Here is a 23,152-nt window from a genome sequence, read left to right on the forward strand (position 1 = left end):
TGTCAATCACTCTCTCATCTCTCTTTGCTTTTGTCACTGCCCAATGAGGACATGTTTGAGAGACCGGACAGGCCACCATCTTCTCATTTCCATTGCTCATCGTGATCGCTTATCACCATTCTTCGTATCCCGAGCTGCACTTCACCTTGTGCCACGCCAACCTTGTGTCACATTATCCTGCAGCCATAACCAGCTCGTGCCTGCATAAATCCTTGCTTGTTCCCTTTCATTGTATGAATCCGGTGTTGTGGTGCAATGAGCAGGTTAGATTTGGTTTCCATTTTATATACGATTGCATATTCCTCCTTCCCCTTTTCTTGTGTCCTTTGACTGCTATATCTATACCATCAATTGAGCATCTTGTCTACCATTTTCCCTGAAAACTTTGGAAATAATACCCCCCTGCCCCTTCTTTTAATAATCATAAGAAGCATCCTCCCACCTTTTCGCCTCACGCTCATTGAAGCGCCAGTTTCGGCTTTAATTTTGGTGAGCCTTGGGGAATAGTAAATTGTGATATTAACTGAATGCAGTCACTTAACATATTTCGGTAATTTGTGGGGGCTCTTGTATCCCCGGATCATTCAGTCCATGTTAATGGAGGCTGTCTGATGCAACAATACTGGCATTGTGATATTGATATAGAATGATTTACAAAACATCATTACAAACAATGCATAGTTTTGTTTTTATTTGTTCATGTAATTTTTCACTTCAAACACTTAAAGAGGAACGAAAGCTTGGTATGTACTTGGAGCAGGATGGCAGACATATTCAGTCAATATTTTGATGAAAATAGTGATAACATTTGGCAATCTTCAGCAATTATGAGGCAACAATAAAACTTTTTTATTTTAAATTCTAAACATTGTTAACTGGTTTGAGTCATAGTTTTTGGATATTGAGTTATATGTGCAGTTCAATGAAATATGTGAATACAAAAAAACCCCAGGCTAAAACACAAACCCTGTGTCAGCTGCTATCCAACCTCCCCCCAGAAGTACCAAGATAAATCAAAATGCACAAAAGGGGTGATACAAATAAATTCCATGTGTCAAGGAACAGGAAAAAAATTTTTGCCAGCAATCGATGACAAATATTCAAGTTGCAAAAAGAATAAAACGGTCATGACAACTGAAATAGGGTGTGTGTGATTGAAGGGTATTATATTATCAGAAAGTCTTCCTCAAAATGAATAAGTGTGTGCATTAATCAGAGGAAAATTCCTACTTCATGTGTATGGGGGCTGAAGGATGAACCTTTTAGGTGTAAGGCTTGATCAAATCAAAGTCCATGGCTTTGCTCAGGCATTCCTGAGCAAGTTCAATGAGATGTTTCTTTTCGTCTGTGGTGTCTTTTGCTTGCACTATTAGGATTTCCAACATGTCTGACTCCACAAGCTTCTGGGCCACTTCCCGTATGCTGCTCATTAGGTTGAGTGTAATGACAAGACCACGGTGTTGAATCTCCAAATCGGTGTGTAAAACAAGCCGCTGCAGGATGTCCAGCCACTGCGTTGTCTACGGGGTGAATGGCAAGTGTTCAAAATTGCATCATGCAGGATAGAATGAATGCCTTGTAGGAGAAAGCAAATAGAGGTTAATTATTGTTCTATTATCAGAATCGTCGGAGCGATTCCAGCCAAGTTAGTGATTGAAATAGCAACCAATTTACAGTGAAGAAACATCCTGTTGAAAAAAGGGCTACCGAAAGAATCAAACCCTTCCCAATTGTAGTGGTTTATCAATTAGAAATGCAAAAGAGCAGAATAAAATTGGACTTGTATATGTACGGTGAGAATAATTTTAATGTTTTACAAGAGTTGTTCAAAGTTATCCACAACCTTTTGTTCCAGGCAATCAAACACATGACATCACTGAAGGTTTGTCACATCTGTACACTCGTGTGAAGTGGTCACAGCTGTGAAAAGCATTCTGGGCATTTTCAGGATGGTTGCAAAAATTGTCAAGTGGTGTTTCTGGTGAGCAAAAATATGAAATTAGCTTAAATTTGCAGGACATTAACTGTCTGGTTTGGTGGGCCGTATCTATCATGCTCAAGTGTGTTTGGTGTAAAAGGTTCAAAGGCACAAAGTGAACCGGTGCAGGCTAATTGCGGGTCAAGCAGGTTATAATTTTGGACAAGTATTTATCACTAAAAATATACAAGTAATGTCACAAAGAGCAGGATAACCTTAAACTACCCTGTTATTGTAATAACTGATGTCTTGCATAATGTGCTGCTTAATTTATTCTGCAGCCTCTTTTATCACTCATGAACAAACCCTCAGGAAGTGCCGTATTCACCACCTAGTGTAAACAACGCAATCCATTATCGCCACCTCGAGGCTGTTGTTAAACAACACGGTTAGATATGTCTAAATAAATGATCCAAAGAAGGCGTTTTACTTTTTTGGGCTTGCCAGCTTGGAATTTGTTATTTTCCTGTTTCATCTGTGGTTTTTTGGAAGATACACAAAACTGGTTGCTTATTAGCCTCCGTTGGACTTGGTCTGAAATGGGGGGTTATGGATTTGGTCTCGATTTTTGCGTCCGGACGTGTGTGCATCCACAACCATATATCGGACATGTATGGACCGATTTTATTTCTACTTGTAACAAAGGCAACACATGATGGTATATATATGCACATCATTTTTGTTTCACGATATCAAAGATGGCCAACTGACAACCATTTTAGTTGTTAAAAAACCCGATGCTGAACATGTCCTCAACCATTTCTCGGACATGCATTTACCGGTCTTGTTCAAACTTGGCACACAGATAATGAATGGCGGCTTACATATGCATGTCATTTTTGTTTTTTTTTAAGATCAGATCCAAGATGGCTGACTGGAGGCTATTCTGCTACTTAAATGTGTCCCCGACCATTTCTCGGACATGCATGATCTGATTTTGTTCAAACATGGCACAAGCACAGCACACAATGGCATACACTTGCACCTCACTTTATTTTGTGATCTGATTAAAGATGGCCGACTGGTAGACTGGTGGCGATTGTAATTGTAATAAATATGGGCTAGCCCTTTTACTCCGTACAGAAAAATTACTAAAACAACGGCGGCTATGACATTTTATGCCTTTTTCCTTGTTTATATTAAAAGACCTCAGAATGCTCTTGCATCGGACTGGTCTTTCAGGTAATATAATTGCTAAATTCCAACCAACTGACAAGAAATTGGCGCCGTACAGTAATATATCTGAAATAATTGAGTTCTAGTTCTGTCATGTGGAGGGAAAGCATACGAGTATGCCATATGAACAAACTTATTTAATGACATTATCTTTTCTCATTTTGTGATGCATGTGAGCAATATGATGCAACAATGCTGATAAATTGCCAGATAAGCATCTATCTGAAGCGCAACAGTGGAAATGATAACATTGACAGCATTATATACCATTATAAGACATACCACTTTTGTGGTCTTGATACAGAGAGACTCTTGTTCTGAGGTGAGAATTGCCAGTGTACCAGCTGCTGCCCTCTGCAATTCCTCATCATCTTCTCCGCAGAGCAGCACCACCAGCTTTAGCTTGTCATTCCCTTCTGCGAGGAACTTTTTCTGTACCTACAACACCCCAAGGTAACTGCAATCTCTTGCACCTTTAAAAAGTCTGACTGTTTTCTACCTCTCAAGTTATACAGCACTAGCCATGCTGACCCATTGCTTCACTCACAGGTTAAATCAAAAGATAGCTTGTTGCACTTCACAAACCATTTGCATGTCTATCTGTGTCTCAATGAGGATGTAGATCGAAATGAAACAAGTGAAAAAAGGATATTGATAATAAGTAGTAGTAGTAGTTGTTGTTGCTGCTGTCATCTTGGCTGTGGTTGTTGTTTGTGTGCTCCTTCTGTGTACTATTTTAAACATTTTTATATCGCTTCGAGAAGTATTACTACATACTGTAAAATTTTGAATGCTCCTTCCGTGTCCGTCACGTTTTATTCTAAAGGGTTTCTGCTGTCGTACCTTTGGAACCGCTACATTAAAGCTCCAAGTCTTGCTTTTTCCTCTTCCCTCCAAGAAGGACAGGCTTTTGAAAGCAGCATTTTTGTGATTAAACGGCCATGAATATTTGTTCAAAGTAAACCGATTATTAGCTTTCCCATCAAGTAAATTGATTATTAGCTTTCCAACAGTACTGTTTTTATTATTCTACGACAGAAGGAACCCTTTGGAATGAAGCGCAACATGCACGCACGTATGCATCTTTTAGTAATAGATGAATGCTAGCCATGCATTGAGTTGGAAAGCTTCACTGGAATATTGGAATTGGTCCAGTTGTTTATAATTGGAATTCCCACCTCCACACAGCCAGCCATGTTGCACATACACTCTGTGGCTGCACGCTGGATATGTTCATGTTGTTCAAACATGTAGTGCTCGATCAGGGACAAGGCATTCTCTTTCAGGATCTTCTGCCTGTTGCATCCAGGACATGGAGATAAGAAAAGCCTTTCTTATATTTACCCCACGTGCGTAGTGAAAAATGGGGTAAGGCAATTGGTTCACTTTGCCTGTCTGTCTGTTTACATACGTCCGTCTTTGAATGAGGAACAACTTAGTTTCATTTGAACATGCGGATAGAGGAGTAAAAAGTAATCTTTTTAATCTGTTTGCCTGCTTGGCCATCAAACAAAATTGAAAATCATTCCAAACAGGAAACTTACTGTTTTTAGCAATGTCATAAAGGACACAAACAACAGGCACAACAAACTAATTAACACGTTACATCAGTTAAATAAGGTGGTGTAAAAGACGGTGCAGTAAACTTCAATCAATGGCAGTAAACTTCAGAAAAAAAGTTTGTTTTTTTATCTACAACCTTAAAAACCTTTATTTTATTTCAATTTAATTACGTACTTGAACACTAGAACACAAATCCCCTTATTGTCACTTTGCAAAAAACCTCCAGTTTAGTAGTACTTGGACAAAAATATTATGCCATCTCGACCAATCAAATTTGCTGCTTACGCTCTCATCATTGGGAAATATCAAGATTGACAAAATCGTGACTCATTGGAAATATACTTTGTGCTCGGAAACGCAAAACAAGAGTTGAAAAGACCCTTCCCATATCCTTTTTCTCAAGACTTCATGGGAGCAAGGTGTTCTATGAACTTTCGCGTTTGCTGCAGTTTTGTATTTGAGGTGTATGTCATATTGATAACAAAGGTGTATACAACAACCCACCACCAAACTCTCACAAAGTATTCCACCCCCCCTCCCCCCTGCACCCCAATATCCCCATCATGTTTAAGAAGTATGAAGGAGCTTCTACATACATGATGTGCTGGATAAGGACATTAGTTTGGAATGTCACTGGACATTTGCAGAAATTACAACTTGTATACAATAGATAATTCAACTCAATATTATATATGTATATATATTATATAATAACTCACCTACTATTCATGGAAAGAGATCATGGCATCTTTCACATCCATCAGCTGATGCTCGACTGCCTTGGAAACACGATGAATCTGCCAGTTTATAGTCTCACTGAGTATCAAACCCAGAATAGACAGCTCAAAAATAAGTGTACTACCTCTGCACCATCTGTCAGGACTTGGTAAATTGATTTTGATGTAATGATCAAGTTTCTGGAAAAATTAATTTTGGTACGATAGTCCGCGGGGTGGACTCGATGTCAAATACTCCACCTGGACCATCAGACCATACACTGTTTGCCAGGTTAGTCAAATGGATCTTTTCTTTGCTTTCTGACATATATAAATTCCAAGATCTGTTGTTGCGATAGATTTTACATTCCCTGTTTGCGACAGATTCCCTGTTTGCGACAGATTGCGACAGATAGATTGCGACAGATTCCCTGTTTATGAAGGACTTTGGGGCCGAGTGAACCTAGAGGAACCATATCGCGGTGATTTATAAAACCTCCTACCGAGGGTTTCGTGCCAATCCCCAATGGCCGTGGATTTACTCACGCTACGGTTACAACACCCAATTCTTTCATGATCTGCACACCAGGCAAACACACCAATGGTGAAAACAGGTTTAACTGGAGAGTTCATAGAACACGATACCCCGAGCAGTGTTACACAAGAATACACAAGGAAACTAGACGCAAGAGGACGCCATTAGGCCCATCATGCCTGTGCCACATCAACACCAGACTAATTTTATCCGTCAAAACGACACATTTTAATTGGAGAATGAGGAGAGAAGTGTGGCTGAGAGAACGTGGCATGCCCAGCGATATTCACAGGGTGTCAAAATGAAAATAGGGAAATATATTTATTTTAATTATTTAAATAAAAAAGGCAACTTTTCTTTTGTTTTATTTTTATTCTTTTGGTTTTTTCAGGGGGAGGGGGGTGGGTGAAGGTGGTTCTTGGATGACAAATGCAAATCAAACACACACCACCCCTGAACTAGACCCCACAGACATGACACACCGTACAGATGCACACAACCACCCATCCATACTCCAGCTACCTAAAAGTCCTGCCATCATCCCTATATCCTCTATCTCCATAACTTCCAGGTACCTATCTAATTCCAATTTAATCGTATCTACTGTTTCTGCTGCCACAACCTTTCCAGGGAGGCCATTCCATGCATTAACTCCTCTATGAGTTAAAGTCCCCTGCCTTGCTACCGTCTAACTCTCCTCTTCTTTACTCTCAGGTGATGGCCCCTGGTCCTATCACTGTCCACTCTATTGAATATAATTCATCTGCAACTATTTTATCGATACCTTTCATTATCTTAAACATCTCTATCATATCTCCTCATAACCGCCTCCTTTCTACTGAATAAAGCCCTGTCTCCTTGAGCCGCTCTTCATAGCTGAGTCTCGCTCGGCCCGGAATCAATCTAGTAGCCCTGCGTTGTACTCTTTCTATGGAAGTTATGTCCTTCCTGAGTTGTAGTGACCAAAACTGCAAACAATATTCTCGATGTGGCCTCAGTAAGTGTTCAAGTATATACTTAAATTTTAACAAAATTATGTTATTAAAGAAAATTGTTTTTTTATCCAGAAGTTTGGTGCGACTGAAGCGGCCTCGCACATTGCCAGTATTCTTCACTCAATCCCTCTCATGTACCACACCCTCTCATGTTATATATCGATTTATAGCATGATCTTTGGAAGTATTATGAAGGTGACTTGTGTTTATACAGTACAGTGTTCAGGTATATAATTCAATTTAAATGAAGGTTTAAAATAGATTTAAATGCATATAAATAAATTGATGCCATGTTTTACCAGCATTTTACCCAGGGTCTATTACATCACCCTATCCAACACGTCACATTAGTTATCCATGCCTGTTGTTTGTGTCCTTTATAACATCCTTAAAAACACTAAGTTTCATGTTTGGAAGGATTTTCAATTTTGTTTGACTGCCAGGCAGGCAGACAGAGTAAAAGTATTATCTCACTCTTCTCTGCTCATACTGAGAAGACGAATTCAGGGACGAATTCAAGGCCAAAGTATAGTAAAATCAGTCTTCCTATTTATGTTCTGATTTGTGTTCAAAATCTAACATTCAATTTGAATAAGTTCTTCCTCGATCATAAACTGATCAGACAGATAGACATGAACCAATTGCTTAACCCCGCTTTTCGCTTCGTGTGTGCAGGGTAATGAATAACAATCAAAAGGGAATGGGGAGAACAAGAGGGGAGAGAACGGTACATGTACATCACAGGTATTTTCTATACAATTAATAACTCCCATGCCCATGATATCTCAGCAAATTATTGCGCTTCCTTAACCTTTTACATCACGAATACTTAGTCAGGGCAAAAGGACAAGACAGAGAGAGAAGCTTCTCCCCTCGCTATGGTTTTGTAGGGTCTACAGGATTCTGGTGCGGGAAGACGGGCATGCAAATGGCTGGCTCTGTGGCGGGTATGAGAGGGAGCAATGTTTCGTGGACCCCATCCTTGCTTTGGAGAGCTCCCATATAGGCACACCTGTGTCTGGCTCTTGCGGAGTCCCGTCGTAAAACTCACATGAGCTCCACTAACCTCTCTGCTCCCTTCCATCGCTCGAGCTGCTGCCATCCGTTCTGCCATACTTTAGCTCCTGCTTTCTGTCCCGCTTTGTCCCACCGCGCTTGAGAAGTTTCCACTCAACTTGATGTGCCGAGCTCCTGCAAGCTGACCCAGCCCCTCAGCTATTTTTACTTCAGGACCGTGTGCCGATTTGCTCTCCTTCAGGCCTCTCAAACCTGCGAGACACCGACCATTACTATCGGTTTTGGCATCTCTTGGCAGTTCTTACTTCAGCTCACGATTGCAAACCATATTTTTGCCATGTTCGTGGGGAGGTGGGGGGGGAGGGGCTTTACGTGCCTTGCGGAGCTGGCTGTTGACAGTTCATTAGAAAGGAAAGCACATAGACAGATTACAAGGGAATGGTTTCAAGGGATTAATGCCTGGGTGAGTTCGCAGGGGTTTAGACATATACAGAGGGGAGGGTCATGGTTATCATCTCCTGAACAAACTCTGACATGTGCTCGATCATTTTTACACAGAAACCATACACTTGCGCTGAACAAGTACTCATGGTATAATAGTTTATGTCCCGCATGCACTCATTACCCCCCTCTTCACATCCCTGCAACACTATTGTTATCCCACTGTCATTATCGTCCATACCAGTTTTATTTACTTTATTAGATTGTCATTTTTTCATTCTTGTAGTGGCACCATTACTGTGGTGCATGCCACTCAACACTGGTTGTGCATTTGGTCTCCATTTGCTTGTTCATCTCGATAACAAAACTAAGATCTCAAGTGATCTTTTCACAAGAGAGATAAACATCTGACCAACTAAGACTACAGACCTCACCAACCTTCAAGTATGAATAGCACAACAGATGATACAATTTCTTTAAAGATAAGAAAATCCTTTGAGAGAAGGGTTCAAAAAAAAAAAACCTCATATCTCGAATTAAAAACATTTTGCATTTTGATACCACAAATAGTGCAGCAGTTCATTCATTTTAATATCCTAGAATTGCACAACATGCATAAACTCACCGAAGCTTGTCATTTCTTGCTGCCAGATTTGTGAGAGCCTGCAGACCCTCAAAGTTCTGTATTGCAGAAAGTTCTTCATTCAACAGGCTTACTAATGGACGCACTAACTCGTATATCTGCAAAGATGCATCAATCAAACTTTCAGTTGACTTCATTCCAGCTATGACAAGTTGTAATTGGTGACTGTTCCTAACAACTGTGTGTAATGCTGAAAATGTTAGATGATGATCTCATGCAAATTTAGAAGCAATACGATAAGGCAACTTCGGTCGTCATGAGTAGCAGAACGATCCGGATTGAGATTTCAGTTGATGGTTGAGCATATCAGAGCTACACAAAGACACTTAGCTTGCTTGAGCTTGTCCATTATGTGGAGAGCTATAAGTTAGAGTGAAATCAAAGGAATAAACAAAGATATTTACGAATTATCTATAATATTTATAAAATGCGAACTGAAATTTTATCTTAATTTACTGGTTTATTATGTTTTGAGGGGTATATATAGAGTCCATGGTAGATCTACAAATGTCTCTTGTGCATACTGGCTACAGAAAGTTTGGTGTGAATGCAAGCCTCACCATCTCGCCATGAAAAACAATGTGTGGGTCAGAGTTGATTGCGAGACGTGCCAAAGCCTCGGCTGCCCTGATCTTCCCCTCAGCAGTCCCTTCCAGTGCAAGAGGGATCAATGCCTGCCCAAAAGCCAGTGCTATGATCAGTCACTACTTCTATATGCAACAAATTTATTGGTCAAGTAATTTTGTACTTTGTATACCTTGCCTCCACCCTGGGATATGATAGTTCCCCGGTCCTTTGGGTTTTCTGAAAGTGCCAAGAAGACCCTGAAAGTCATGTAAACATGCAAGATATTGCACATCATCAAGGCATTTGATATTCAGAGTAAGTTGCACAGCCATGCTTCCTCAAATGCCAATTTAATATGTGACGATGCACTTTATCCTAGTCTTTGGCCCAAAAGAATACAGAACCAACTCTGGTACGAGACCCCTTCAATGTTGCGGGACCAAGAACCACGTTTCTACGACACCTATTGCCACATCGATCTTGGCCAATCAAACTTTTTTTCACACGCCATCCTATCTGGTACACATACACAGATCTGCGAAGGTAGGTGGTACAGATTTAAAAGCTTTGTGCAGGCGGAAAAGCACTTCCTGGTCGTTGCGTCCCTCTATAGAATAGGTCTGACTGCAGTGCTCAATGAGAACATTACTCCACTAACTGTGAGGAGTGGACGAAGGGAATTTTTAGCTGGCATACTTTGACATAGCTATGCTCATCTTTCCTAAAACATTGGTACCAGATGTAATTTACTATCTTGGGTAATGAATGCCAAATCATGGTGTGATTACCATTCTGATCAGTGGTAATTTAAACCACTAATTGGGAGCATTCTGATGCTTTATGTAGGTGACCATTTCTTATGTAGAGACATCTACAATGCAGAGTAAGATTGGCCTGACGATGTTGAAAGAAACAGTGACACCTGGATAGTAGCTCCTTGTTGCTGTTAGTGAACACTGCACTGTCAGCACGCACCATACAGGCCATGGCTGAGACTACGCCTGCTTGTAACAGCCTTTTCACTCGCTTTTCCACAAAGTCCTTCTTGTCCTGTGAGTTCAGGGATACATTTTCAAAATGCTCATCATGAGATGTTTTGCCTACAAATAGAACAATTGTAAACTGAGATGGTGTTGATGGTCAGCAGGTGTGATGACCTTTGGGTGTTCCTCCGGGACGTGCTGTTTGGCATATTTGGCGAGTTCCACCATCTCCGGAACTTTTTCCTTCTGATCATAGCTGTTGGTGCAATTCACCAGGACAGAGGTAACAGCAAATAAAACGGGCTGGTCTCTAGCCTGTGAAAAATGGAGCATTCCATCATCAATGAACACTTCTCTTCATCCAGATGATACTATCGCTAATATAATTGCTAAAATATCAAATTTCTCCGTGATACATCAAAAACTAAGGTCTCATTTCCCAGAGATCAAGTACAAGTACAAGTGCAACCACATGTCCCCCTGGGTGCTGCCATTACTAAAAGCAAAGGTTATCTGCCTGCCAATAAGATGCATCTTTGCCGACCATGTTTCAGGCTCGAGAATGAACCAGTGTTGCATTATGGGTGAGGAGGAGCCATACAGACCCCCAACTTAGAGGTGTTGATGGTCTTTTTATATCTAGTTATGGGAATAATTTGGAATTTGGCCACTATACTAGTGACAATTGCCCACTTTTTGTGAAAGACACCATAGGATCTTGAACTTAGTTAGTGTTGGCTTAATGGTTAACTTCATGTTGGCTTAATGGTTAGGGTGGTGGATTTGGGATCCAAGGATCCTGAGTTCAAATCCTGTTTGGCTGTAGAATTAACACCAGGCGGGGTTGACTCTGCCTGTCATCCTTCCGAGGTCGGCAAAATGAGTGCCAGCTTGCTGGTATCCTGTGTCGGAGTGGTGACCCGTCCAGGATTGTGCCAAATAGCTGAGGAGACTGCTTAGGCAGCACCAACGCTCTGCACAGAGTATGGTCTCAATGGATGGTTGGATGGATCTTTAATATCAACCTGCAGTTATGGCTTTCAGATGGATCACCAGCTTTCCCATTCAGCAGCCAGTGCACTTTTGATGTGGTGTCCTGCCTGTGAAGCACCACTCAGTCCAACAGTGTATAGTCGGTTGGGAAATGTAACCCAGACTAACAACTGGGGGATGCCCTACGTCTACGCCAAAATGTCGGAACCAATTGTTGACATAATTATGCAATGTGACCAAGCCATAAAGCAAGACCGGTTTTGGTTACATTTCAAGACACTTGTGTTGGTTAAGTGCAAATATATACTGCTAATCAATCATTTCACATAAATAAAAAAAATAAAAAGGTCAAAGACAAAGTTGATGGCTTTCTACCTTTGCTAACTCCAACATGGCATGTATTGCATCTTTGTCTTCCACAAAGTCATCCTTGACGTCTGCATCAAGTGTCAGGTAGGCAAGACCTTCAATAGCCCATCGCTTGGTGGCATTATCTGTTTTAATACTGCACAGCCACCTATGGGCACAAAATGTTAGGGGAATGACAATCGTATTCCTGGTAAACATGGAACTCAATATTGTACATGGTGTTTTGTCACGGATAAGTGGCTCTTTATTTATTCTCTTCTGCCATCCTTTAATCAAAAGGATGTCAATTTATTACATATGCATAAGTTGAGAAAAGAAAGGATGAGAGGAGAGATGAAGCTTCAGGAGTGGGGAGAGAATATAATGAGGTTTAGGGGGAGAGAAAGTTGTTGAAGCAATTATTTCAACCTCCACCATGCCAGTTGGGTGGATGTCATCTCTGCAACAACCAGCCATGGCAATGCAGCTAAGGCTTCAAGACCTTTTTGGGTCTGACTCGATGTGTGAACTTCCAAACCTGCATCTCTGGTTGCGGCGCATCCTCTCATTTAGACCTGGTCATGACCAAGTTTTCATCCAACCTCTCCTGTTCCTCCTATGACCCTTTTGGCTCATCTAACCCCAGTCAAAGCCCATATGTCTATGGCTAGTGTCGGGGAGTTTGCTCGATGCCACAGAATCTGGCTCTTCGCAGAGGCCAACTGGTTATGATTGCAAGCTGTCCACTCAAGGATTGAGCTGTTATCATTGCTGCTCCTGATAATCATTCCATTTTGGAATACTTTCACAAAAGCCTACTTTCTCTCATGCACTAACTTATTCCATCTTGCACCTCAAATGGCATCACTGTAAGACTCGGCTCGAGATAATGTGAAATGTTTCAAAATCAGCGCTTGCCTCCAAATCTCATGTCCCCAACCCATCCCATTCTGTCCCCGCATTATTCTCTTCTACCAAATGTCGATTGGCCTTGGAGTGTTTCTCACCCAAGAAGGTAGTGAAAGTTATTTCCAGCTTCGACCGTCCATCATCGACAGGGATAGATTGCATTCGTGCCCACGTTGTCAAATCTTGCTCTGCTGCTCTTGTGTGTACATTTCACCTTGTTATTTTCTTTCGGCCACCTCACTTTACCTGGATATCAGCCAATATTACTCCCTTTCGCAAAGATGATGAAAAAAACATATCCTCTCAACTACATTTCAGTAGGCTTACTTCCAATCACAAGCACAGTAACAGAAGCCATCACTGCTTAGTGCTGGCATTGTCTCCTCTTTTCAAACATCCTGATCTCTAACCATCAATTTCGAATCCATATCAGTGACTGCCTTTCATGGCCTGGCACAATCTGACATCCTGCTTTGCTTGCCAAGCTCACTGCCTGTGGCATACAAGGACTGCACCTTCATACCTGGCTTTATGATTTCCTCCACTAGTGCAGTTAACATGTTGCTATCAATATAACGCCTTCTTCTCCCCTCCAGTGGAGGCCGGAGTGCCTTAAGGAAGCATAGTCCATGAGCCAATATATTGTATTAAAAAATAATTCAAGAGGAAGAGAAAGCTGAGTATGGAGCATGCAGGGAGGGGGTCAGGAGTTGTCAAAACTAATAAATATATAACCCCTACCATTAAAAAGAAAATGTAACACCTTATCTTCATGTTTCAATCATTGAAATGTCTTAAGATGTGACAGATATTGTTACGACTACCTGGTTATAAATTATCTGCTATCAGACCACACAGAATATAATTAACATGGTGTTGAGTTTTCTTTAAGGAATCCTTTTTTTTTTTTTTTACAATCAGTGCAACGTTTCTCAAGTTTATTTTTTTTTTTGCTGTTACAATTTCTCCCCCTATTTTGTTAGCCTACTTTCTGCATTGGTGTGCCAGTTTCTCCGTGGAACCCTCTGTGAATTGACGCAAACTGTAGTCTGTTCCACCTGCCGAGCCCAACTTGCACAAGCCCTGATGAGAGAAGCACATCCATCAAAGATTGAACAACATTGTCATCATCTCATTATTACCGTCTTGCTCATCAGCGGTGTCGTCATGCCTCAGTAATGATGCAATCGGCAGACAATTTTTTTTAGTTGACTCCCACTTGATAGATTTATCAATTATCATTCTATATTTAGGCCTGGTGTTGGCTTAATGGTTTGGGTGGTGGGCTTGGGATCCGAGGATCCTGAGTTCAAATCCCACTTGGCTGTTGAATTAATACCAGGTGGAGTTGACTCTGCCTGTCATCCTTCCGAGGTCGGCAAAATGATTGCCAGCTTACTGGTATCCTGTGTCAGAGTGACAACATGGCCAGGATTGTGCCCAATAGCCAAGGAGACTGCTGAGACAGCACTAATGCTCTGCACAGAGTATGGTCCCAATGGATGGATGAATGGATTCTATGTTTCTTCTCATTCAACCACTTCCGATCTTCCTTCTCATTTCACAAAAGTTGAATACTTTTTTTAAAATGTGCATGCAAATGACCACTTTTATATTTTTGGGAAAAATGTAATGCATATGTACACGTCTTTTGGAATACTCCAAATAACAGCACTTTAAATCGAAAGAGTGCTGACACCACAGTACTGTCATCTTTTTAAATCTGTCAAATTTTGAGGAAGAAAATCTCACCACAAGAGCACGGATCTTGATCTTGTCGCTGCTTGCCTGCTTGTAGGCCGTTTTCAGCAGAGATATGGCATTGTTTGTGATGAAAGAGGCACGGCTCGCCTTGCTAGCGGCCAAAAGTAAGGCTTCCACAGCAATGCGCTGGTGCAGCTCTTCTTGAGAGTTTGCGAGTGCAATCATGGTCTCCATGACACCCTTGTTAGCCAACAACCGATTTCCTACCTCGTAGGGACCTTGGAGTAGGCCTGAAATCGTCTGCACTGCTTGAAGGGTCTCCTCCATGTTCTGGGAGCTGAAAAACTCACTGAGCAAAGGGTACAGCAGAGAAAAAGAAAATTTCAATGCAAAACAATGGATACCAAAGAAAAGCTTTACTGGAAGGTTTTATGTATCAATTAAGTGTTCAAACTGACGTGATGAGCTCCTCGCAAGTGCTATGGTACACATCTCGCTGAGAGTCATCCCGGAGGTCATCGTACAGACGATGGAGGAGCACAGATGTGCGCATGCGTGTCGCATCAGTGAGCGGAATATTTGAAGGAAGCTCTGGGATGCTGCCCACAGCACGTAGTATTCTCTTCAAACCTGCGAAAAGGGGAAATAGTACGATTGAAATATTGTCAACTTATCAATAATTTAAGTGAAATGGATCTGACTTTCACATCAAAGCTCGTCATTTGAATTTCCTCATTATTCTCGAAACATGACATCAACTTTTATAATTATGACTTAGTCATTTTTTTCAAACTTGCCTTTCATTTTGAAATGCATGTCTTAACACACAAAAATATTCCAAATGAAGGAAGAAGTAAAGTATATTTAACCGGTGTTGGACCAGTTTTGATGTACGGTAGTGAGACATGGGGAATGAGGATAGAAAAGGAAAAGAAGAAGTGAGGACAGAGCTAAGGATGATGAGATGGATGTGTGGCTAACACGAAAGGATAAGCATAATAGTATGGCTATAAGAAAGAGGCTCAAAGCTAATAGCACTCAGGAAGAGTTGAGAAAGAAGATCAAGGCGGTTTGGACATGTGGCAAGAAAAGATAACAGGAATCTGTTAAGAAAGTCACACGTTTAGGGGAAAAGACCAAGAGGTAGACTGAAAAAGACCTGAAAGAATGTGATCATAAGAGACACAGTTGTTGGGTTACTGGAGGAGGATGCTTTTAACAGGACTAAGTGGAGAGGGACCATCACTCAGCCTGCCAACCCCCAAATACAGTACAATGGTTGTTAAACGAGTAGTAGTGGTACTCTGAAACATGCCCAACAAGATGGTGCTCTTAACTTTTGGGCTGTCTAGTCTCAGTTTGATTCATGACCTGAGTATGAACTTTCAGACTTGTGCTTCTCACGTAGGGTGTTGCATCACAAATCGTACCATCTCTCAGACAGATGTCATGTTGAATTGGGGATCCGTCTGCTAACATGAGCGATTGTGCATTAAGGATTGCATGGTATCTTTTGTGAAGAGTGGTTGAGTTATTGGCAGCACCCTGAACAAATTGCAAATTACTGACACCTTCAGTTGAACATCAGACTAGTCTAGCCGGTTTGTGAAAGACTTGGGCCAAAAAAATTCCCCAGCCAACCCCACAAGAAGGTGAGAAATAATTGGGTCCATTGAAGAAAATAGTAGTACTGTAGATTCAGAAATACAGGTACAAGTAGTTTATTTCTTCATTACAAGCATAAAATTACACAAGTGAAATTTGATGGACAGGTTGGATGTGTGATAGAACGAATTTATGACCCCAACTGCCTGAGAGAAAATGTTAGAGGGGATGGGGAGCAAATAGACAAACTTTTACACAACATATTTAAGCGGTGCTGTCCACAGAATGTAGTTTTTACTTGTTTAAAAAGGTGTTGGTTCACAAGGTGCTTGGGATTTTTGATTCTGGCCCATGACCAAAAATATTTGGGGACCCATGGTCCTGATCAGGGCCAAATATTTGGGGACATCTCTAGAGAGATGGACCTGATCACATGTCTGGCATTGAGGACCTCCTTCCATTGTTGTGAGAGAAGAAGCAGCACATCCAGGTAACACAACCAAGTCTGAATCTGCACTGATGGTCTGAAATCAGGCCATTGCAGAAAAAAAAGATTCGCTGGCGACTGCAATGATGGATTCCATGACCTTGCTGATTAGTGGAAGTAAGCTGATATATCTGTAGTTAAGGGGTTCGGTTTTTGTACCTTGTTTCTGTAATGCAATGATGTTGGCTGACTTCCAAGCAAATGGAAGATGAACTAGGGCAAATAACAGGGTGGAAAAGGGCAGACAGAGGATGTGCAAGAGCAGTACAGCAGGTTTTTAGGACACGTGAGCTGATGCTGTCCGGTCCAGTTGCAGAGTCGAGAGTTGAAGGAACCTTTCCACCTTCTCAGGTGCAAAAGACACAGAGTCTATTAGTTGTGACTGGGTAGGATGGGCACAGAGAGTGAGGGGTTGGGGACTTAATATTTGGAAGCAAACACAGAAATGAGGCATTCACCCTTCTCACGAGCAGAATCTGCTGCGGTGCCATTTGAAGACAGGGAAGGGATAGAAGGGGAGAATACACCAGAGATAGACTTAACAAGGCACCACCAGGCTTTCGAGGAGGAAGACAAGTTTGAAAGTTCAATCTTGAGGTTGAACAGATGTTGTTTTGAGGTTGGAGAGATGTTGTTGTCTGGCTCTCCTGTTCGTGGACACACACTTGTGGGCTTTATGGAATGATCTGACTTTGCCTTCAGTCGAGTTTGCCTTTCAGGAAGAAAAGGAAAGTTGTTTTAGAGCAACATCCTCACTGCATGATTCAGTGTACCATGGACGGGAAGAGGGTAGCATAACTGAAGCTGAGATGGGATGGATCAGTGCATGAGAGAGAGAGACAGCAGGTTTCTGTGTAAGAATTGCTATGCTGAGTTAATATCAGGGGCAGTAGATATGGGAGACCAGTCCTGAAGAGAGATGACTGCTTGCAGTCATCTGAGTGAAATGCCAGAATGCCAGATGAGTGAAATGCCTATTTGCAATTACAGAAGAAGAAAAAAACGAAATAATGGGATAACTATTCAAGGTGGTCACCCTGAATGCCATTCACTGACAGAATACCTTGTTTTGACCTCCCTCTTCCTATCCTTCCCCTCTTTCCCAACTTTTCTTTCCAATGACACCTTTTTCCCCACGATTGAACTCCACTATTCCCTGCTATATTGGTCCCATGTTTATCCCACATCCACTTGATTTTAGACACTTCAACTGATAACCATCCATCCTCAGTCATTTAGTTCTTACATGATCCTTTGCTTTGCAGGAAAATAAAATCGATTACATACCGAAGCTATCTTCATGGCAAACACGTTGTTTGGGTGGAAAAAAATATATATGTATATTTTGCTTTATCATGAAACTCATCATAGGCAAGAAATTAATGGAGGAAAAGCTATTTTGCTTGGTGGATTTTCTCATCGAGTTGCATTGAATTAATTGTTGTCATTCAAAATTTCAAGGACAGTGGTGGGTTTTCAAAACGGAGTATAAATTTGATGGCACGTCATATGCCGTTATGGCAAGAAAGCAATATTTTTCACATCTATCGCAATATAATAAGGCTTTATGCATTGGTACTGTTACTCCTACCCCCCCCTCCCGACCAAACCCCCTTAATTGAGGAAAAGAGGTTGCTCACCAGTTTTCACCACTTTAATCGTTTTTGAGTTGTCCTTTTCCTTGAGTGTTTTGCAGGGAATGTTCTGGATGAGGAGTGTGAGGGCGTTATCACGACCATTGGTTGAAACCTTGCGATCCACCAGCATTTCAAGCAGGCAGTGAATGATGAGACTGATGTCTTTTGACACATCTGTGCACAAACAATCGTTTCTCAAGTTTTGTGAAAGAGAACGCATGATTGTTCAATTAATCATTTGGCAACCAAACGAATTCCAAAACATTAATGATGTGTACATTCCTTGTGTGATGAGCTTAACACACCAGTCAATACAGCCTGCTCCTTCTTGATACAATCGGACTTGTCCTTGGACCCCGTGAGTGCCTCAAAAGCATTCTGCAGCACATTGCAAGCTGCTAGTGATGTCTCCTCGTCCTCTGAAGCCATGAGTCCAGACACCTTGTCGACAGAAATCTCTCGCAGCACTGCTGTGGCCTGCACAACATATGCAACATTAAAAAAATAATGTTGAGCACAAGAGTGCACAAGAGAGTTGAGCACATTGTAATGTCCATCTTGCGTTCGACATGTTCCCCGCCCCATCCCTCTCCCTTCCACAGATCTCCTAATGTCTCTGTTCCCCACTGTTTTGTCCTTCCCACTCCCACCCCTCTTGTCTCATGCCCCCTTTGCTGTGCGTTGTGTGTTCGCTCTCATACGAGCCTCGACAAGGTATACAAAAAAATTAATAAAAAGAGTGAGAAAAACTGGTTGTTAATCTTGTTTAATGCCTGTTTTATCCATTTATTGAAAGGAAGAAATAGTTTGGTGAAAAATGCACTGGATAAAGGTATTATAAAACAGTAGGCCATGCATCATAGATTATTCGAACTCCAAATGCTTCCACCCTCTACTTACGCTTCCCTTCCACACCAGTTTCCTTCCTTTCTTCTAAAATACAAATGCAGTTTTTTTTTTGTTTTTCCTGCAAGAACGAAGCTCATGGAGGAGCAAGGTTAAATTGACAGTGGGGTAGTGGGGCAACAATTGGGCACAACCAGAAAGGATCGAGAGAGAGGGCGAGATAAATAGAGATAAGAGGGAGGGAACATTGAAATCAGTAAAGGCCCTGTCACACCTTGACGTTTTCGCCAGCGTATGCCGACGTATGAAAAATTTATCTAAAACGCTGGCACTCGTTGAATACGTTATGGGTAAGTTTTGTATACGTTAAGAGCACGCTGAAGCACGCTGGCATACGTCGTTGTACGCCGAGCTCGTCGACAAATTTTAAGCATGCTCAAAATTTTTCGACGTATGCCAGCGTATGACTCACACGTTCCGCATACGCTGGCCATAAGTTGTAGGCACGTTATGCGATTGTCGACACACGTTACTTGTAAGTTACTCATAAGTCGAAACACTTCGAGGTAATGTTTAGCGGACCCGAAACTTATTTCTAACCTATGAGTAACGTGCTTTGAACCTACGTGTAACGTATCTCCAACGCATATTGACGTATGTAGATGTATTTGACGTCTCCCGGACGACCACAGAACTTACTGAATGTGTTTCTAACTTACAGCGACCGTATAATGGCGTATTGGCAGCGTTTAGGGGAATTGGTATATAAAAATGGGGTTCACAGGAGGAACCCGTCAGTGTTCCAGACTCAATGGTTTTTTTGGGGGTTTTTTTTTTTTCTTCGGCATGACGGTGATGTTGACACTTCGATTTCTCGTGCGGTTATGATTTAAATTGTTGAGCGGCAGCCTTTTAATAGGCTATGCCACGTGATCGTTGGCGATACGCTGCCGCGCGCTATGCATAACTTAGACCAGAGGTCGGGAACGTGTGGCTCGCGAGCCAGGTGTGGCTCTTTTGATGATTGCATCTGGCTCGCAGATAAAATTGGAGCTTGAAACTTTGAAAGCCCAATATTTCTCGCGGAAGCTTGACCTATAGTTTGAATGGTGTCGTGCTTCATTCACGTGCAGGGCTGAACTTGGCAGAAGGAGAGAAGAAAATACGCCTCCAAATTGGCTGAAGCAGTTTTTGTTTCGTCCAGTCATGCGGCCGAGGAGACTAGTGATTTTGGTTCCTCCAATGACGTGCCGCCGCCAAGACGCATAGCGGAATTCATCTCGACCAATCACGCGCCACCGCTGAGGCGACAGCATCCCAGAGTCGGCCGGCCGTGCCGCACCTCTCGAGTATATAAGCCCGTGCGCAGGCCAGCCAGACTCACTATTTGCCAAGCCTCAGTTGGGTCAACATCTCCCTCTCTCTCATTTGCTCAAAGCTAACCCTTCGACGAAGAAGATGGCGAAAAGAAAAAATGATGAGGGGTATCGTACATTTCAGGACGAATGGGCCGAAGAATTCGCCTTTGTGGAGAGAGCAGGTTCTGTGGTGTGTCTAATTTGCAATGACAAAATTGCATCGATGAAACAGTCGAATATAAAGCGGCACTTCGACACGCGCCATGCTACCTTTGCATCAAAATACCCTGCGGGAGACAGCAGAAAGAAAGCGTGCCAAGAGCTACTGAGCAGGGTGCAAGCCAGCCAGCAGCAACTCCACGTATGGATCCGGCAAGGTGACTATAATTCCGCCAGCTTTGCTGGATCTTTAGCAATAGTGAGGAACGGAAAACCATTCACAGATGGCGAGTATGCTGAAACGTTCATGCTGGATGTAGCCAATGAACTTTTTGATGATCTTCCGAACAAAGACATGATAATCATACGGATACAAGACATGCCTCTGTAGGAAAGAGCTGTTCATGATCGTACCATCATGATGGCAAACCAAGTGGAGGAAACGCAAGTGAAGGACATAAATACAGCGCCGTTCTTTTCCCTGGCTTTGGATGAGTCAACAGACGTAAGCCATTTGTCGCAGTTCAGTGTGATTGCAAGATATGCTGCTGGTGATACACTGCGCGAAGAAAGTCTTGCTGTTCTGCCAATAAAAGGGTCCACAAGAGGTGAGTATTTATTCAAGTCTTTCATGGAGTTCGCTCAAGAAAAAAAAATATACCTATGGATAAACTTATCTCGGTGTGTACTGATGGTGCTCCGTGTATGGTGGGGAAAAACAAAGGATTTGTGGCGCTTCTCCGTGAACATGAAAATAGACCCATCCTAAGTTTCCATTGCATTCTACACCAGGAGGCACTTTGTGCTCAGATGTGTGATGGGCAGCTTGGCGAAGTGATGTCGCTGGTCATTCGTGTGATCAACTTTATTGTTGCCCGAGCCTTAAATGGTCGCCAGTTTAAAACACTGCTGGATGAAGTTGGAAATAACTATCACGGTCTGCTTTTGCACAGCAATGTGCGTTGGTTGTCAAGAGGGAAGGTGCTTAGCCGTTTTGCAGCTTGCCTGAAGGAAATCCGAACTTTCCTTGAAATGAAAGGGATCGAGCATCCTGAGCTAGCCGAAACTGAGTGGCTCCTCAAGTTTTACTATCTCGTGGATATGACTGAACATCTGAACGAGCTCAACGTGAAAATGCAAGGCATTGGAAATACAGTGTTATCCCTTCAACAAGCCGTGTTTGCTTTTGAAAACAAGCTGGAGCTCTTTATCATGGATCTTGAAACAGGTCGTTTACTACATTTTGAAAAACTGAGACAATTTAAAGATGCATGCACAGCAAGTGAGCCCACTCAAAACTTTGATCTCCACCAGTTAGCTGGCTTCACATCCAGTCTCCTACAGTTATTCAAAGCACGCTTTGGAGAATTTCATGAGCACACTCGTCTTTTTAAGTTCATCACCCATCCAAACGAGTGTTCACTGAACACAGCCGACCTGAGTTACATTTCTGGTGTCTCCGTCAGAGATTTTGAAGCAGAAGTGGCTGACTTGAAGGCCTCAGACATGTGGGTGAATAAGTTCAAGTCACTGAATGAAGATTTGGAAAGAATCACATGACAGAAAGCGGAGTTGGCGAGCAAGCACATGTGGACAGAAATGAAAAAAACTTCAACCCGAAGACGAGCTGATTATCAAAACTTGGAACGCGCTTCCTGTCACATACCTCATACTGCAGCGTGTGAGTATTGCTGTATTGACCTTGTTTGGATCTACGTATGCATGTGAGCAGTCATTCTCACATCTTAAAAACATCAAGTCCAACCTACGATCACGTCTAACGGATGAAAGCCTCAACGCTTGCATGAGGCTTAACCTCACCAAGTACCAACCAGACTACAAAGCCATCAGCAAATCCATGCAGCACCAGAAGTCCCATTAATGGTGAGTATTATAACATGATTATTTTAAAGAATAAATTCAGAGGCTTATTATTATACTCACATTTAGTTGAATTCAGTCTTAAAATATATGATATGGCTCTCACTGAAATAGATTTCCAAATATTTTGCTTTCATGGCTCTGAGTCAAAAACGTTCCCGACCCCTGAGTTAGACTATCGTTGGGCATAGGTTGTGAACGCCGACAACATGCTAAGCATTCGTTGGTATAAGTTATCTATAAGTTATCGAAACGTTCTGTGTATGTTACTAACACGTTATGCATACGTCCAACTCATTATGAATACGCCCAAAACTGAAAAAAAACATCAATAGTTCAGCGTACGCCATCGTTTTACATACATTTTGATACGTTGCCATATGCTGGCTAAAACGTCAAGGTGTGACAGGGCCCTAAGTAAGAGGGTTCGGTTAGGAAAGGTTGATAGGGGTAATAAAGATCATGGGGCAGGATGGGGGATGACACCTGTTTGAAACCCTGGAGGGAAGAATGAGGCAGAACAGCCTCTGGAAGACAGTTCCATAGACAGGAGAAGTGAGGAATAAAAGAGTTGAAGCATGCCTTCAGCCTGGATTTTGGAAGTTTAACCA

General features: G+C 42.0%; 1 protein-coding gene across 3 annotated transcripts in view; it reads right to left on the reverse strand.

The window, feature by feature from the left end:
• Positions 1–676: 676 nt before the first annotated feature.
• Positions 677–23,152, reverse strand: part of LOC147023591 (protein unc-45 homolog B-like) — a 40,240-nt gene continuing 17,764 nt past the window's right edge. For all 3 annotated transcript variants that reach the window (XM_085889113.1, XM_085889111.1, XM_085889114.1), the window contains 14 exons: positions 18,603–18,774; positions 18,301–18,471; positions 15,027–15,198; positions 14,617–14,917; positions 13,853–13,947; positions 11,983–12,124; positions 10,789–10,929; positions 10,554–10,681; positions 9,822–9,888; positions 9,625–9,738; positions 9,047–9,162; positions 4,333–4,450; positions 3,437–3,592; positions 677–1,520 (listed from right to left, as the gene is read on the reverse strand). In XM_085889113.1, the coding sequence (XP_085745239.1) occupies positions 1,263–1,520; positions 3,437–3,592; positions 4,333–4,450; positions 9,047–9,162; positions 9,625–9,738; positions 9,822–9,888; positions 10,554–10,681; positions 10,789–10,929; positions 11,983–12,124; positions 13,853–13,947; positions 14,617–14,917; positions 15,027–15,198; positions 18,301–18,471; positions 18,603–18,774 (2,151 nt within the window). In that variant the 3' untranslated portion in view covers positions 677–1,262. The remainder of the gene's footprint in view (positions 1,521–3,436; positions 3,593–4,332; positions 4,451–9,046; positions 9,163–9,624; positions 9,739–9,821; positions 9,889–10,553; positions 10,682–10,788; positions 10,930–11,982; positions 12,125–13,852; positions 13,948–14,616; positions 14,918–15,026; positions 15,199–18,300; positions 18,472–18,602; positions 18,775–23,152) is intronic.

Source organism: Eptatretus burgeri, chromosome 7 (assembly GCF_056783735.1).
Source record: "Eptatretus burgeri isolate ZD-2024b chromosome 7, Ebu_testis_v1, whole genome shotgun sequence".
Lineage (NCBI taxonomy): Eukaryota > Metazoa > Chordata > Myxini > Myxiniformes > Myxinidae > Eptatretus > Eptatretus burgeri.